At 40.2% G+C, this 16,230-nt stretch overlaps 1 protein-coding gene across 4 annotated transcripts in view; it reads left to right on the top strand.

Moving 5' to 3' along the window:
• Positions 1 to 16,230, top strand: part of gigyf2 (GRB10 interacting GYF protein 2) — a 32,723-nt gene that overhangs the window by 12,084 nt on the left and 4,409 nt on the right. For all 4 annotated transcript variants that reach the window (XM_036555906.1, XM_036555905.1, XM_036555904.1 and 1 more), the window contains exons 13-24: positions 468 to 661; positions 4,220 to 4,376; positions 4,595 to 4,761; positions 6,092 to 6,186; positions 6,443 to 6,559; positions 6,763 to 6,902; positions 8,411 to 8,496; positions 8,770 to 8,910; positions 10,244 to 10,402; positions 11,486 to 11,824; positions 12,784 to 12,912; positions 15,855 to 16,070. In XM_036555906.1, coding sequence (XP_036411799.1) covers positions 468 to 661; positions 4,220 to 4,376; positions 4,595 to 4,761; positions 6,092 to 6,186; positions 6,443 to 6,559; positions 6,763 to 6,902; positions 8,411 to 8,496; positions 8,770 to 8,910; positions 10,244 to 10,402; positions 11,486 to 11,824; positions 12,784 to 12,912; positions 15,855 to 16,070 — 1,940 coding nt within the window. The remainder of the gene's footprint in view (positions 1 to 467; positions 662 to 4,219; positions 4,377 to 4,594; positions 4,762 to 6,091; positions 6,187 to 6,442; positions 6,560 to 6,762; positions 6,903 to 8,410; positions 8,497 to 8,769; positions 8,911 to 10,243; positions 10,403 to 11,485; positions 11,825 to 12,783; positions 12,913 to 15,854; positions 16,071 to 16,230) is intronic.

Raw genomic sequence — 16,230 nt, 5'->3', positions numbered from 1 at the left:
GATGATATAGAGAATTAGTGTTTGTACACTTTTGCAGTAAATTCAGTACTTTTTATGTAAACGCTTTGTCAAGTATGTACCACAAGGGGTTCATATACTCAATATACTGAGCCCAGACTAATTCAAAAAAAAAGTGTTTGTGTGTGTGTGTGTGTGTATATATATATATATATATATATATATATATATATATATATATATATATATATATATATATATATATATATAATATGTGTGTATATGTGTGTATATATATACACGCATGCACATTTTTTTTTGAATTAGTCTGGGTATAGGCTTTGCTTTTTGTAGGCTATTTACATGATTCTGTGTTCTGCTGTAGTTTATATTCATGTTGTTTAAAGATGCATGTCTGAAGATAGTTCTGAATAAGCGTCATGCTCAGTCTGTGCTGTATTAAAATAACAGGAATGTTATTTTCTTATTTATTTATTTAAATGTTTCAGATCTTCAAACCTCGTCCCCCTCAGTGTTGCCCCCACAGCCTGTAGTCCCCCAGCCCCAGCCGCCCAAGCCTGTGGAAGGGCCTGTGGTGGTGCCTGCTGCTATCTCCTTTAAGAGCATCATCACTCCTGTTGGCCAGACTACAGCCATGCCACCTGACACGGATGAAGACGAGGGCCTCAAGCACTTTGAACAGGTAGGTTAGGAGGCCTTAAGGCAGAGTTATACTTCTGCGTCTCCGCCTCTCCAAGCTACAGTTAAATAAATCCATTATGTGCATCTCTAGGCAAATACATTTCCATTCTTTTTTTTTAATGAAGTATAAATTAACCGTTTATGAAGCTCACCTGCTTTCAGGAGAAATATACCTGGTGTGTTTTTGTTTTTTTGTTTGTTTATTTGTTTGTTTTTCTTTTTCCCTGAACAATTGTACAACTAACAAATGACCAGTCCGAGAAATCCTTTTATAGTGCCCTGATTTTGGGACCAAAGATCTTCGATTAGTCCCCTCTGTCTGGTTTGGATTTTTGTTGTATCTTCTTTTAAAACCATTGTTTTTTATTTTCTGTTCCACTCAGCGTAATAATCTTCAGTTCCCAAATGTGTGAAAGTTTCTGACCATATTGGATGGTGGCACCACAAAGGTTTTAGAGCAGAAGCTGCACACGCTTCCTTAGAAGTTTGTGGTCTGTTGCTGCATTCTTCAACCCAGTTCCAGTCTCCAAGGCGCGTGGCATGACTTGCAAACATTGAGGTGTAGTGCCACTTCTGCTTTAGCCAAGATTATCTGTCTGCCTCCAGAGAGCTGTTCCCTGTGGCTGTGTCATAAGGGTTACATTAGTATGTATATATTTATTATTATTATTATTATTATTATATTTTTATTTATTTATTTATTTATTTTTTTCAGATCAAGTAAAGTTCAAGTCAAGTACATATTTTTCAGTACTCACCAAAACCACTGAGTCCAAGACCATACTGAGTAACCTACTTAGAATAAAGTAGTTGTTGGTGTAGGTGAGTGCAGTGTACCCTAAATCCTTAATATCTGGCTGGTTGGAAAAGAAGTGCATTAACTAGCTATGCTGCATTAGTTACCGTGGAGTTGCGCAGTAGAGAAAAGTGAGCAGGAAAGCACTTCTGTACAGCTAAGTAAAATACAAGTCATAGTTTTGCTTCTCGCCTCTCTGTTTCAGCAGCAGTCTCTGTAGCACAGCGACAGCAGTAATGACATCCAAGGAGCTCATGTGGAGTTTTCTGTCTTGTTGGGATTATTTTGCTTGGCTTTTAGAAATCTTCTTTGGTTGCTCGCATTATATGTTTGAATAGACCCTCGTGCACAGATAAAGCCTAAGATTTATACATGAAACACAGCCTCTACATATAGTTTCAGGTAAAGTTGTTTCGTTCAAAGCTCCTATTTATTAAGTGCAGACCCTTGTATCTTCCACAGTAATTTACCAGCTTTGTTCCTGCTGCATGTGCCCCCAGACAGTAATGCTAATGTGCATATGAAAGATTTTTGTGTAGTTGTAGCAAACTGCAAACTGTGCACCTGGACAGAGCCTTTGTCACTGGGGGCTTTTTCACTGCAATTTGAGATCCTGACTTTCAAAGTTTCACCAGAATGTTTTCTGCACCACAAGAAGACAAAAAAACTTTGGATCACGTTTACACCAGTGTGGTTAACTACAAATCCACATCCCTCTCTTATCTGGGACAGTCCGATCACCTCTCTTTGTTCCTGCTCCCCAAGTACACACTTCAGTTATCAAACGTGTGAAACTCACAAGATCTGTCAAGATCTGGATGGAAGGGGCTGACTCATGTTTTCAGCACGAATTCCAGCTCACAGACTATAGTGTTTTGGCACTCCAGGCCACCACAGACTCTCATGTCAACATTCTCATCTACACCAACTCTGTCCTGGAACATATCAACTGCTGTGTGGACAGAGTGACAACTCGCAAAATAGTAAAAACATTCCCTAATCAGAAGCCCTGGATGAACAGAGAGGTTCGCCTCCTGCTCAAAGCAAGAGATGCCTTCAGGTCTGGAGGCCAGGAGCCTTACAGCTCAGCCAGAGCCAACCTCAGAAGAGGTATCTCAAAGGCTAAACACTGTTACAAACAGCTGGTTGAAGAGCACTTCAACTCCTTAGACTCCTGGCATATATGGCAAGGCATACAGTCAGTTACTGGCTTTAAATCACCCAGCTCTGTGCACCCTACCAACCAAGGTGGTCTTCTTCAAAACAGATTTACCACCTGATGAGCTGCCGCTTACACTCTCACCATGGATGTCTGTCACACCCTGAACAAGGTGAATGCATGAAAGGCAGCTGGCCCTGATTGAGTACCTGGCCGTGCACCTAGAGCCTGTGCTAAGCTGCTTGGCCGGGGTCTTCACGGACATTTTCAGTCTGTTGCTGTTCCTGGCAGTTGTCCGAACTAGCTTCAAGATCGCCACCGTTGTGCCGGTGCCAAAGCGTTCGACTGCTCCAGCTCTGAATGACTTCCACCTTGTTGCACTGATCTCCATCATCTCCAAGAGCTTCAAAAGACTAGTTCTTTCTCATTCGAAATCCCGTCTGCCTGCTACACTGGACCCACACCAGTTTGCCTACTGCCGCAACAGGTCAATGGAGGATGCCATTTCTCCACTGTACTAACCCACCTGGACTGTTAAAACTTGGTATCAGCACATCTCTCTGCAGTTGGATTCTGGACGTTCTGACAGACCTCAGTCTGTTAAGTTAGAGAAACTCTTCTCCTCCCCATCACCCTGAACACTGGCGTACCACAAGGCTGTGTGCTGAGCTGTCTTCTCCTCTTCTTATCTCACCTGGTCCCTAAACTCCTCCATCATGGTCAAAAAGGCACAACAGCGTCTTTACTTCCTCCAGAGCCTCACGAAAGCTCACCTGTGTCTCGGGATACTGGTGGACTTTTACAGCTGTACCATTGAGAGCATACTCACAAACTGCATCTCAGTGTGGTATGGCAACTGCTCTCCATCTAACCAAAAAAGCACTCCAGCGGGTGGTGAAAACTGCCCAACGCAAGTACCCAGTTGCTCACCATTGAGAACATGTACCATAAGTGCTGCCTGGACCGGGTTAGGAACATCATCAAGGATGTTTTTCATCCTAATCATGGACTTTTTACCCTCCTCCCATCTGGCAGGTGTTACAGGAGCCTCCACTGTCACACCAGCAGGCTCAAGAAGAGCTTCTTCCCTGAGGCTGTGACTCTGCTGAACTCCACACCACCACGTTAACTGCATCATTGCAGTCACTGCACTGTTACTGTACTTTATGTCCTAGTATTATTGCACTATTTATTGCTGCACAGTTACTGTACACGTTTTTGCTCTGCATACTTATCATTTTACATATGCTGCTCTCACAGTACATACACCCTACATGTGCGTTCTCTCCACTGAATCTGTATATATGTACATTATACTTTTGTTTACCACCCCACTGTCCTTAATTGTACATATTGTAACCACATCATTACTTACCAAGGTTACTTTCCTGTACTTTATATTTAAATAACACTGTATTTTGCACTTCTGGTTAGATGCTAACTGCGTTTCATTAGCTCTGTACCTGTACTCTGCACAAAGTTTAATCTAATCTAATAATACAGTGCCCAAACAAACAGTTATAGAGTGAGAGCAGACCTAGTCTTGCACATATCTAATAAATAAATCAATCCTGATTCATCTCCTCTTCCTTGATCTGAAAAAGGAAGCTGAGAAGATGGTGGCGTATCTGCATGATGGCGGCGTGGACGACGAGCGTTTGGCTGCTAAGAGCACAGAGCGTCCCAAATCTGCTGGCCTGCCACTGTCCCACGAGGCTGCGCTTAAATGGTTCTACAAGGACCCTCAGGGAGAGATTCAGGGTGAGGATCAGCACCCCACACATGACTTTCTTCTAATGCAAACTAAAAGAACTTTTCATCCTGAATGAAGAGCAAATATGTTCAGCAGTTGCGGTAAATCTTGCTGTTGTAGTTATGGTAGCTTATTTGAAAACCAAAAAAGTGGAACAGAAAATAGAAGTTTAAAAAGTGCATGTGTCATTTGTTTATTCGTTTGTTTTGCATCCCTCGTGTCGCAGGTCCATTCAGTAATCATGAGATGTCTGAGTGGTTCCAGGCTGGGTACTTCACCATGACCTTGTTGGTGAGGAGGGGCTGTGATGAGGGTTTCCACCCCCTGGGAGAAATCTTTAAGATGTGGGGGAGAGTGCCTTTTGCCCCTGGCCCTGCACCACCTCCCATACTGGTAATAATGTGGAGAATTATTTCTGTGTTTTTTGCTGTTTGGCATGGTGTCTTGAACTGTCTTTTTAGTTTGAGTTCCTCTGAATCTGTAGAATAATTTCACAGCTTTGTGAAGGATTGCATTTGCAGTTTGTGCACCGGCTCTTTGTCCATAGCTCTGTTGGTTGCCCCCTTTAGTTTAGAAATCTCAAATGTAAAAGTGCTGATTGTCAGTATTCTTTTGTAGCTGGCACACAATCCTAATTGGTTTTCATCCTAGTTTGATTCATATACTTGACTGTAATTTGCTTACTTACAAAGTTGTTTTTTTTCATTTGTTGTTTCGATTATTTTATACGAGCAAACTTGTTGCCTTTTGGTGAAATTGGCCGTTTTGAATGGTGACTATTGGAGATGGCCCGATTAGTGTTTTTGGGGCGATGCCGAATGCCTTTCAGCACGATTGACTGATAGCCAGTACCAGTTGAGGGTGGGGCTGCACCGATAAGGCTTGTTCACATCAAGTACAGTTTTTCCGGACAACAAAAACGGATGCGATTTTAACGTAGTGAGACCTTCACGTCATCTCTGAAGTGTTTTTCTGTCTGAACATTCTTTTTTTTAAAGAGTTCTGCTGTCATCCTGACACGTTTGTTTGTGCTGCAGCCATGACAACGGAGATCTGATTGGTCTGCCTGATTTTTAATGCATCTGTACAACGCAGAAAATAGCAGTCCTTTAGTTTTGGACTCTGTGTGAAAGATGGCATTAAAATACATTTGTTCGTTTTCAAAAATTGATGTGGTTTTTATTAGTACGTAAAAATTAGACTCTGTTTGAAGAGGCCTTTAGTCCCGTAGTCAAAAGGTTTGTATGAACGAGGAACTGCAGGATCCTCTGACCAGGGAGCTTTGCATGGGGCTGCAGCAATCCTTAACTCACGAAACAATCCTTAACATCAATGATCAGCTCTCAGGATTGGCTAAGTTTGTCTGTAGACTGTCATAGCCACTGAGGGCTTAGTAACTGTCTACAAATAACATTTCTAATAGCGATCATTGGGGTCCAAGCAAGATGTGCCATTTTAAGAGCCAGTAGAACGCAAATGATGGGCACTGTGGCCTTTAAAATAGATATGGGGCCTCAAAACATAATGTCTACTGCAGTTTGTACACATTCACCTTGGCATGATTAACAAATGCTTAATGAGTTGAACTAAATTCAGCAATTTACCCTTGTGTTTTAGTCTCAGAATGCACCAGACTTTCATGTTAATGATGCCACTTGAGTTGTGATGTTTTTCCTTGTTTGTCTTGGCACCTCCTGTATTGAATTTTTGTGTTTGTTAAAAGGGAGATGCTGATCAGGAGAGGATGAAAAGGCAGCAGGAGCTGAATGCTTTAAGCATTTATCAGCTTCAGCAGTTGCAATACCAGTACATGCTTCGGTAAGACACATTTTTTTTATTTTTGTCTTCAAAAATAAACTTATCCAGATACTGTATTCCAGCTCCCCCAAATATTTTCTCAAATTATTATATTGTCTTTTAGTGTCTGTAAAATATATTTAATGATCATTGTAAACTTGTCTACTTTTTGTCATAGTAGATAATCTGATCAGTATTACAGATATTTCACACTGATTTTGTGCCATACTTGTATGAAAGAGATTTGTGAACTTCTTCTCTTTCAACGATAACACAGGCATCAGCAGTATGCTCAGGCTCTGGCTCAGCAGAAAGCTGTGCTCAGTTCAGCTGCTCCCCCGACACAGCAGCAACAGCAGCTCAACATGCTCCTGCACCAAGCCCTCAAGCTTAGGTTGGCCAGCTGTGTATTTTGTTTATTATTTATAATATTTTCTGTAACACTTATTTCATGTATCTTTATTGGCCGTATTCTCAGTTTGTGCTGTTTTTTTGTAGTTTTACCTCTAAACTACTCCTTGGTTGCTTAGGCCAGTTTTAACTCCAGTGCTGTTTTATTCTTTTGCTTACCTTACATTTAAAAACTTTTTCATGCAGAACTCCAGAACAGCAACAGAGCCTATTGCCACCCGTGACGCGTTCCATGTCCGTTCCAGATTCAGGTTCCGTTTGGGATATGCAGAAACCATCGACCCAAGCATCCTGTACCCCCAACATTCAGCCAGCAGCTCCTAACAGTATGTCAACATTTAGCATTCTCTACACAGATACACACAGGTTCTAGAGCTGAGAACACCTAGACTGTGGACAGTCATCAAAGAAATGAAAACTCTGAAGTAAGGATGCAGTGTTTGTCTTTTAATGGAATAGCTCTGCTGAAGTAATGATTTTAGGCTTGCCTCATCTCTGATTTGTAAACTAAAACGCCTATTGAATTCATTGTTTGAGTGCTGAGATCTCAAACAAGTAGTGATTCTAACATTGAAAAATGAATTGTCAAGGAAATTCTTTAGTCAGATAGTACCTTATACCTGACAGTTATAAAGGTCTTTTATTACTATTAGTTACAGTTTCAGTCAGAAATGTACAGTTTGAGCCCGCAAGCTGTAAGCTACTGTCAGATTGCTTAGTAGCTTGTTTCCTGAAGTGTATGTGAGTCATACTAAGGTTTCATACCCTGGTTGACTTTCTCATACCAGTGACTACGACTGGGTAGAAGTAATGTCTTTTGTTATCTCCTCCTCTGGTTTTGATCTGTGCTGTCAGTAGAACAGCTTTGAATACCATATGCAGCTTTTTTGCCCCCGTACTGGGATTATTTATGCAAGTCAGTTGATAGAGCTGATATCTTCAAAGACTTATTCAGAGAACTAGATTTTTGAACCTAAGGGTGCAGTCAAGCAATGTTTTTGCCTTTTTTCCCCAGCATTACATGACAGCTGTTGGCATTTGCCCCGTAATATAGTTCTTGGCCATGTTTCACATCTTAGGACCAACTTGGGAAGTGTGAAGTAATATCCGTTTTTCTAAGTAACACGGGAAACCAACTTTTCACACTTTCTTCAAGTGCTGACTATGCAGCATCTGTTAAAAGTACTTGGAAGGAAACCACTAAATAGTGTTTTGATTTGCTAGCATCATTATGGAGGCTTTAATGGACCCCTCATCACAGAAAGCTGATTACCTGCATCCAACACTGAACGTTTAGAAACAACTGGGTTAGTCTCTCTTAACTAGTTTGTTTGGTCAGTGGATTGCATCTAAAATGAATTTCTGTAATTACTCGTAGCAGTTTTTTCCCCCACAGTCTCATTTGTTTAACCAAGATTACAGATCAAGATTTGTAGGTTTCGTATATGTAGGTTACAAGAGAACATGATTACTCCATTGAAATCGGTGAATCGCCATTTGCCAGTTTGCATAAAGAAAGTGGTATTTCAGATTCTCCTACTGGTCTCCTGATGGACTTCTCATTTAGATGCTTTTTGCAGTTTTTTTAAAGGCTTCCTTATTTATCTTTTTCCAATTAAATATTCTGGAATCTTTGAGGGGATATGCATGTTTTTGTTATTGATCAGTTTAACCAAATAGTATTGTTTGACTTTTTTTACACATCTGATTAATCGATTAATTTTCAAACTAATCCATAATCAAACTAATCAGTAGATTAATCGATTTCTTTTATGATTAAAAACGACAGCCCTAGTTACAAACGTGGCAGCTCAAATGGATGTGTTTGTTTCAGCATGGGAAGGGACCAGTGTGTGGGATCTGCCCATAGACACCATGTCTCAAGCCTCCATTGAGCAGATGCAGTTGGAGAAAGCAAAAGTAAGCCAGTTTTTTGCTACTTGGCTGCAAAAAACAAATTACACTCACTGTTTAATTCAATGTTTAGTTTACTGAGAATAAGACAAAAAAAGCAATGTAAGTAAGACAGAGGCTTAAGTCTTTCAGTATTAAGAAACGGCGCTCTGGTAACTTTTAAAGTAAATGTTACAATGTTTATAGTATGTAGTCTTAAATTTTGCTAACACACAAACTTTTTTTTTTTGGCTGTCTTTGTTCTCATTCGTTGCATACCTGCCGTCTTGTCTTTTTAAGCTGGAAATGGAACGGAGGGAGGCAGAGCTACGGGCTAAAAGGGAAGAGGAGGAGCGGAAACGTCTGGAGGAGGTGATGCGGGCACGACAGGAGGAAGAGCGCAAACGTCTGGAGGAAGAGGAGCTGGCACGGCGGAAACAGGTCAGAACAGAGAGCGAGGAGGGTTTTAACCTCAAACAGCATGAACTCCTGATGACAATGGCAGACAAGCAATACAAGAATGACAAAGCAGGCATTTTGACACGTACTGCAAAGGCCTTAAACTGTAATATTTTCATTTTTGAATATTCATTTTAAGATTATCTCAAATATCTTCAGTGTTTCATTATTAATAGGTATTATTATCTTTCCTACAGATGTTGTAATTAATAGTTATTATCCAAATCCAACTAGACAACCCTGATTCTGTTTAACAGTGCAGGAAAGCAGAAGAAATTATTTTCACTATCTTCTAAAAAATGATTATTTTTTTTTATTATTTTTAAGCTATTTGAAAAATGGTTTTAAGCCAAACTGCTTTATACCAGAGCATCTCTAAAATCACAAGCTTTGTGCAGTCTGAATCATTTTCTGGGCAGCTCTGGATAGTTAGCTAGCCAGTACGTGTTTGGTACTAAATGCAACTAAGAACACGGTAGCTAGCAGTGGGGGAACGTCGGTCTGAAGTCAGGACCAATACTGCTGGCTGAAAAATCGGGGCAGGTTTTTGTGTGCTGCTGGTGACAAACTAGCATTTGGTTTGATAAACATTGAGCATTTAATAATTTATTAAATACTATCGAATGTGTTTCAGCCCTAGTAATGTGTTTTTTATAAGTGAGACCAGGCAAGAACCACCTGCTAAAATTCTAAATTTTTGTTTGTCTTTTGGCACTATTGCATGCAAACATGAAAGTAACCTGAGTGCTTGTATACTCGCAAAATTCCTGACCAATCAGCAGACACCCATGTGTGTAATTTGATGTGCTTTTTCTGTGAAATTAACCAAACCAAATGAGGATACAGTGTAACACTTTAGAAAAAGAAAGTTTGTGTGAAAACAGTCTAAACTAGACATAAGAATCAGCAGCAGCTGGTGGCAGGAAGAAGGGTGAGAGAAAGCAAGAGAGAAATCTGGGCAAGCACTGTTTTTCAGGTTACCCTTATCTGATTTTCTTGGTGTGTGTGGCATGTCCCTTGAAGTCACATGGTAGCTGTCTGATAGATTTCTTTTCCTGTCTTTTTTTTTTTTTCTTTCTTCAAAGGAAAAAAAAGGCTAGATGTGGTTTCAGGCCTGGCTCTGCTTACGCTTTCAGTAGCAAACTTCAGTAACAAAATATCTGATATCTGTCAAATAAGAACTTATATATAGTGAGTTTAACAAATACTACATAAGCAAGACCTTAGCAAAGGGCCGACTACACGGGAGTATATCCCAAGGTGTGATGTATTGTTAAAATGCATGCGCTTGTTTGTCACTGTCTGTCGTGTTTAGGAAGAGGCATTGAGAAGACAGCGTGAGCAGGAGGAGACACAGCGGCGGCAGAAGGAGGAAGAGGAGCGTCTGGCCCAGGAGGAAGCACTCCGCAGACTAGAAGAGAAAAGGAGAGAGGAGGAAGAAAGGAGGCAAAGGGAAGAGTTTCTTCGTAAACAGGTGACGCCTCAAATCTGTGTGGTATTTTTACTTTACCTACATTTTACACGATGTACTTACACTATGTTGTACCATTCAAAAGATTACAATAATAAAGGAGCAGTTTCTTGACGATAGAAATAAAAATGATTGTATTATGTCTACACCTGTATGTTTCAACTAATTTATAGGAAACTGTGGAGAAAAAAAAGAGCAAACCTTAGTTGGATCAGGAGTGATGAACAAAGCTGTAGATGATTCCATAATAACTAAGAAAGCTGTAGAATAAAGTTACACTAAAATTAGCATCCAGAATCCCGAATTAGCATCCAGATAACTTGTCAAGAAATTAGTAATGCAGTAGATTATTTATAATTAAAAAAACTTACATTCCAATCAACCTGAAAAATCTAATAAAACACATTTATAACACTTTCTGGTGTCTAAATTATAATACTTCCATCTACATTGTGTAAGTTGTTATTATTAAATAACAAGAGGCAGCAGCGTCTGGTCTTCTGAAAAACAAAAAAGTGGTTGCAGAATGCTGAAATTGTGAATTGAGTTAACGCAGACCTGCCAACCTTGGGCAAACATTTAACGTTAATAATGTTTGTGTAACATAATTGCAGCCCAGCTTGCTTGTTTACCAGGCAGTTACGTTGGCAGTAACCAAGTTATAGACTGTTAAATGTGACTTTTTACAGTACTGTACTCATAATTACTATTTCAGCCAAATCCCTAACTGTAATGAGAGGAGCAAATCATGGTACAATTGGGAACAAAAGCGAGTGCACATGCCGCAGAATTAACGTTACTTAAAAAGTTACCAGAAAGTAGGTGTGCGTGCGTGTGTGTGTGCGTGCGCCTAATAGTTAAAATGAACATGACGTCAGATGAGGACACTGACCGGGAGAGAGAACACCTTGATTACCTGACAGTGAGTGGGGCAATGACCGTGTGCAAGAGTTACGCTTCATTTTTTTTTTTTTATATATATTGCATATATCGCATTGTACTTTAAACTTCTACCAATAAGAAAGAAGTGACAAGAAGTTCTTCAAGCACTCTTCAGCTCTGTTGATTTGTGTATGGTTCTTCTAGGAGGAGGAGCGGAGGAAGCAGGAGGAATTGGAGGCTCAGAGGAGGCGAGAAGAAGAGAGGCGTCTGGAGGAGGAGGCGGTGGCGGCGGCGGCGGCGGCAGCTGCAGCAGCTGCGGCAGCTTTGGCACGACAACAGCAGGAGGAGCAGAAGAGGAGGGAACAGGAGCTTCAGAGGCAGCAGGAGCTTCAGAGGCAGCAGGAGCTGCAGAGGCAACAAGAGGCTCAAAGGCAGCAGGAGGCTCAAAGGCAGCAAGAACTGCAGAGACAGAGGCAACAGCAGCAGGAGGCCTTGCGCCGACTCCAGCAGCAGCAACAGCAGCAGCAGCTGGCCCAAATGAAGGTGAAAAGGAATGCTCATAATGTCCTAACCATGCACATGGAGATAACCTGGCAAATTGAGTTTAAAAGTGGCACAGTGATTTGTATTTGTAATTCAAATGCAGCTCCTTAATTTGCTCCTGCTAGGGCTGCACAATTTATTGTTGTCGTTATATTGGCCTTTGCAATATTGCCATGACAGAAGGCTGCAACATGCAAATGAGCCCTTTGACAAATTTTCTTGCTGTGTTATGAGTATTCTGACTAATCTTCAATGTTCCAGATGAGTTCTGTAGGTGAGTCAGTAGTTAAAAAAAAAGGTTTTGTCCACCCATCATTTACTGGAAGAAATTGACAATCAGAATATGCATATTAATTTAGACAGATTTCAGTAAACTCTAAACTAAAGGTTGAAATATTTCTCGAATATGTATTAGGCTCGGGACGGGTTCAGATTTCATGTTCGGGTTTCCACAGGCTGCCTTCCACACTGAACAGATTCTACCCCCCTTTCCACCTGCTGTAGTTTTTAGTTAACATGCTGAGTGTGCTGAGCTAGCACTTTAGTATTAAACAATTGAAGGTGCTGTTCAAAATTATCATTTAACAAGTGCATTTATCAAAGTAGAATATTCAATTAAACTTAATTTTGTACAGCTGATTATTGTATTATAGTTTATCATATTATATTTAATTGAAATGTGCTCTGATGACAGTTATTATTGTCACTACATGGGAATGTAGTGTCCTGTCAGCTTTATTCAGCAGCTTTGGTTGATGATGGGCCAGTTCTTGTCGTTTTTTTAACAGAATTTTGTTTTCTTCTGGTCAGTTTTTGGTCTTGGTCTAGTCAGATTTAGACTCTGTGGTTGAAGGTCATTTGAGTTTAGTTTGCCCACTTGATCTATCTAATTCCGTAACTAAATCATGACTTGGTAGATTTGGCATAAGTGACATTTGTATTTCTCTGCTCCTCTCCAGCTCCCATTGTCCTCTAAGTGGGGTCAGCAGTCTGCCTCGGCCTCCTCCCTCACCCAGACGCAGAACACTCTGTCTCTCAGCGAGATCCAGAAACTCGAGGAGGAGAGGGAACGACAAGCTCGGGAGGAGGTAAGACTCACTGTCTGCCTAATATTTTAATGAATACATTTATTCAGGAAGTGTATAGAATATTTAACAATTCAAACAGGAACTGTTCTTTGTGCTTTAACAACCACAGCAGAACACAAAATTAGCAAATATATTAGTTTCTTTCACATTTTCACATGTAAGCACTTTTTACATTTGCTTCATTCGTTTGCGGTTGCTGTCTTACTGGAACTGATTTCTGACTGTGGTCCATCACGTTGTGGTGGCTTGAAAAACAAGTCAGTTTTCCATTGCCCTCTTCCTGTTTACAATGAAATTAAAATTGTATTGCTGGCTGTAGCCAGATCCTGGTTGCTTATATTTCTACAATGCTTAAACCATGGTTTTAATGTTGCTGTGCAGTTTTTATGTCAGCCTATGCCTCTTATGCTGAAGCAGCATGGTATCTCTTTGAGCAGTAGGCAGTGGAAGCATGTGTAAAATGTAGGACAGCCTCAGGATCAGGTTTACTATACCAGTGCAAGAACAGCTTCATAATTTATGTCTAGCCTGGCTATGTGAGGTGTTATGTGAAGTAGGGCTGCAACGAGCAATTATTTTCATAATCACTTTGCTGGTTCATTATGAATTCTGCTTAATCGATTAGTTGCGAAACAAATACCTGCATATATTAGTCTGGCAATGATGTTTCATTCCACAAATTAAAGATTCAAGGGTTGTTTTTCACACAAAAAACCTATTAAAACACCTACCCTATCTTTTTATTCATATTTTCTAGAAAGGGCTTTTATCAAGAGTGCGGCAACAGATTTTCTACATTGCTCATGAAAACTCAGAAACAAGGAACAACACTACCTGTTTTTACATGGCAGTCCAATATCGGCTGGCTTTTTATATTTCTCCTCTAATGATGAAGCAGAACTAAATTAAGTAGCTTCTGTGTGGTCGATTACATCATGTAATGAAATTTGATTATACAGATCACATACTGGCGCATTCACATTTATCTCTGTCATATTTGGAAAGCACCTAAAGCTTGCTCATCATAAAGATTGTTCATCACACGTTTAACAGCAGTAAATGTGTGCGATGTTGGTGTTTTCAAATATTTATGTTCTAATCATGATGAGGTCTGTTTTTCTCTGTTTCAGTCATGTGATGTAAATGGGAAGCTCAAATGTCATCAAGCCACCTAATCAGTAACTTGTTCAGTGATTTGTTGCCAACGTTTTTTTTATTATTGACATTTACAATGCCGATTAGTTGTTGCAGCCTTAGCAATAAGTAACATATAATAAAACAACAAATTTCTGTATGCAATTTAAAAAACAAAGGCAGAACTGAACTATGTTCCTAAGTAAATATAACTCATTTGCAGTAGGTTAAAGGATATTTTATATGTTGGGTTTTTTTTTTTTAATGCATAAATCTCGTGGGTGGGGGAAAATCCTGTGTTGCACTGGTTGAATATCACCTTTGGGCTGTGGTCACATTCTTGACGTCTATAGACAACAGAGGCACATATACACACATGTTGAGTTCAGTGTTGTGTGTCTGTGGCAGATAATTTCAAACTTTGCGACTCCCTCAAAATAATCCAGTTTTGATTAGATTAAATGTGGCAGTGGTAACAAATGGGATATCTATTCTAAAAAATTATTAACGGAAGTGGACATTAAAGGGCAAATGACTGTTCTGTATTTATTAACTCAATAAAATAGATTCAGTGCATTTAACATTGTCCAAACATTTCACGCTTGAATTGTTTATAGGAGGGTTATTGGAATGTATGAGTCATAAGCCCATGCACGTGAGTCCCTGTTTGAGCCCCTACCTCCACATAAGGGCCTAGATTTTGCTTAAATAAATAGACTAGGCCTTCCTGGAATTATTTGAATACTTGAGTATTCATTTGTTTCATTGGTGTTTGGTTCTCAGTGTAGTGTTCAGATGCTTTGTCTTTTCTTCTTCTTCTTTTCTTCATGCTTTCCCCTGGCCTTCTAAGCTAGACAAGTACACATGCCAAAGAGATCACAAGATCGCATTCAGACTGTGAGAAAATGCTCAGTGCAATGGTGGCACAAGATGTCTGATGAATCATCAAATATGTAGATGTAGCAATACTTATCAAATACTAGCTCTGATGAGAAAGACGATAAAACCAGGAAGCTCAGAGCCTCAAACCTGTTTATAGTGAGTTCTGAGAGCGCTAAAGGACGGCAGCGCAGCGGTGCTGCTGTCGTGGTCGCTTTTGGGCAGGTGAGTCTGGCACAAGCGTGAAGTTAACTTCAGCCTCTCTAGTCAGCCACTGGTCAGGCTGTGAACTGATAGCCACATAACTGAGCTCAACTCGGCTATTACAGAGCTCAGTTTGACCTGCGTGTCAGCCTTAATGCTTCTTTCCATGATAAAAACAATGAACTAGCCAATTTAAATAATGTAATAAAAAAAAAAGCCTCAAAGTCAGAATCAAGTGATTCTGATTGAAAGTGGAAGTGATTGAAAGCTGTATTTCAGTGAGAGGGCATCAGTTGCTGATTCTATTATAGTAACACAGTGACCGAGCAGCTGAGCTTCAACCTGACTATTAATACACTGCTACTAGACTTTTTTCTGAACTGACGTAACAAAGTCTTTAAATTACGTTTAATACTGCAGTGTAAATGTTATGTATTTTAAGGGTTATTTTAAGGGTTTATTTATTATAAGGAATATTGAAGTACTTGTTTGGAAAAGCCATTGAGCATTCAAAGTGTGTAAAATGCTGGTGGACCAGCCCTAAAAAAAAAAGACCAGTGTGCGTCAGTGTCAGTGACGTGTTCGGCAGTGGTGGTTCCATGTATCTTAAGCAGAATTAAAGGCAAACTTCCTTTTTATATCAGGAATTGAAAAATAAGTGTGCATTTCCAACATTTCGCGTTCCCCACTTCTCTGCATGTCAGTGCATCTTTGTTGTTCTGTAGCAACGACGCCAGCAGCAGGAGCTCCAGAGGCAGCAGCAGCAGCAGCAACAGCAGCAGCCCCAGGCCAAGCTCTCAGGCTGGGGCAGCGTGGCGAAGCAGCCTACTGCAACTAAGTCCCTCCTGGAGATCCAGCAGGAGGAAGCCCAACAGATGAAGCAGAGGAAAGAACAGCAACAGGCTACGGTCACTCAGCAAAACCGCACCCAGAACAGAACTGTGAGTTCTGCAAGTTCTCTTGTTTTTCATGCATCTATTCATTCATTCACAATACTCTCTCTCTCTCTCTCTATATATCTCTATATATATATATATATATATATATATATATATATATATATATATATATGCATGCTGCTACTACACAGTTTTCTAACTT

Source organism: Colossoma macropomum, unplaced genomic scaffold, assembly GCF_904425465.1.
Source record: "Colossoma macropomum unplaced genomic scaffold, Colossoma_macropomum, whole genome shotgun sequence".
Lineage (NCBI taxonomy): Eukaryota > Metazoa > Chordata > Actinopteri > Characiformes > Serrasalmidae > Colossoma > Colossoma macropomum.
Note: the sequence above shows the minus strand (reverse complement) of the source record. Positions and strands in the feature narration are given on the sequence as shown.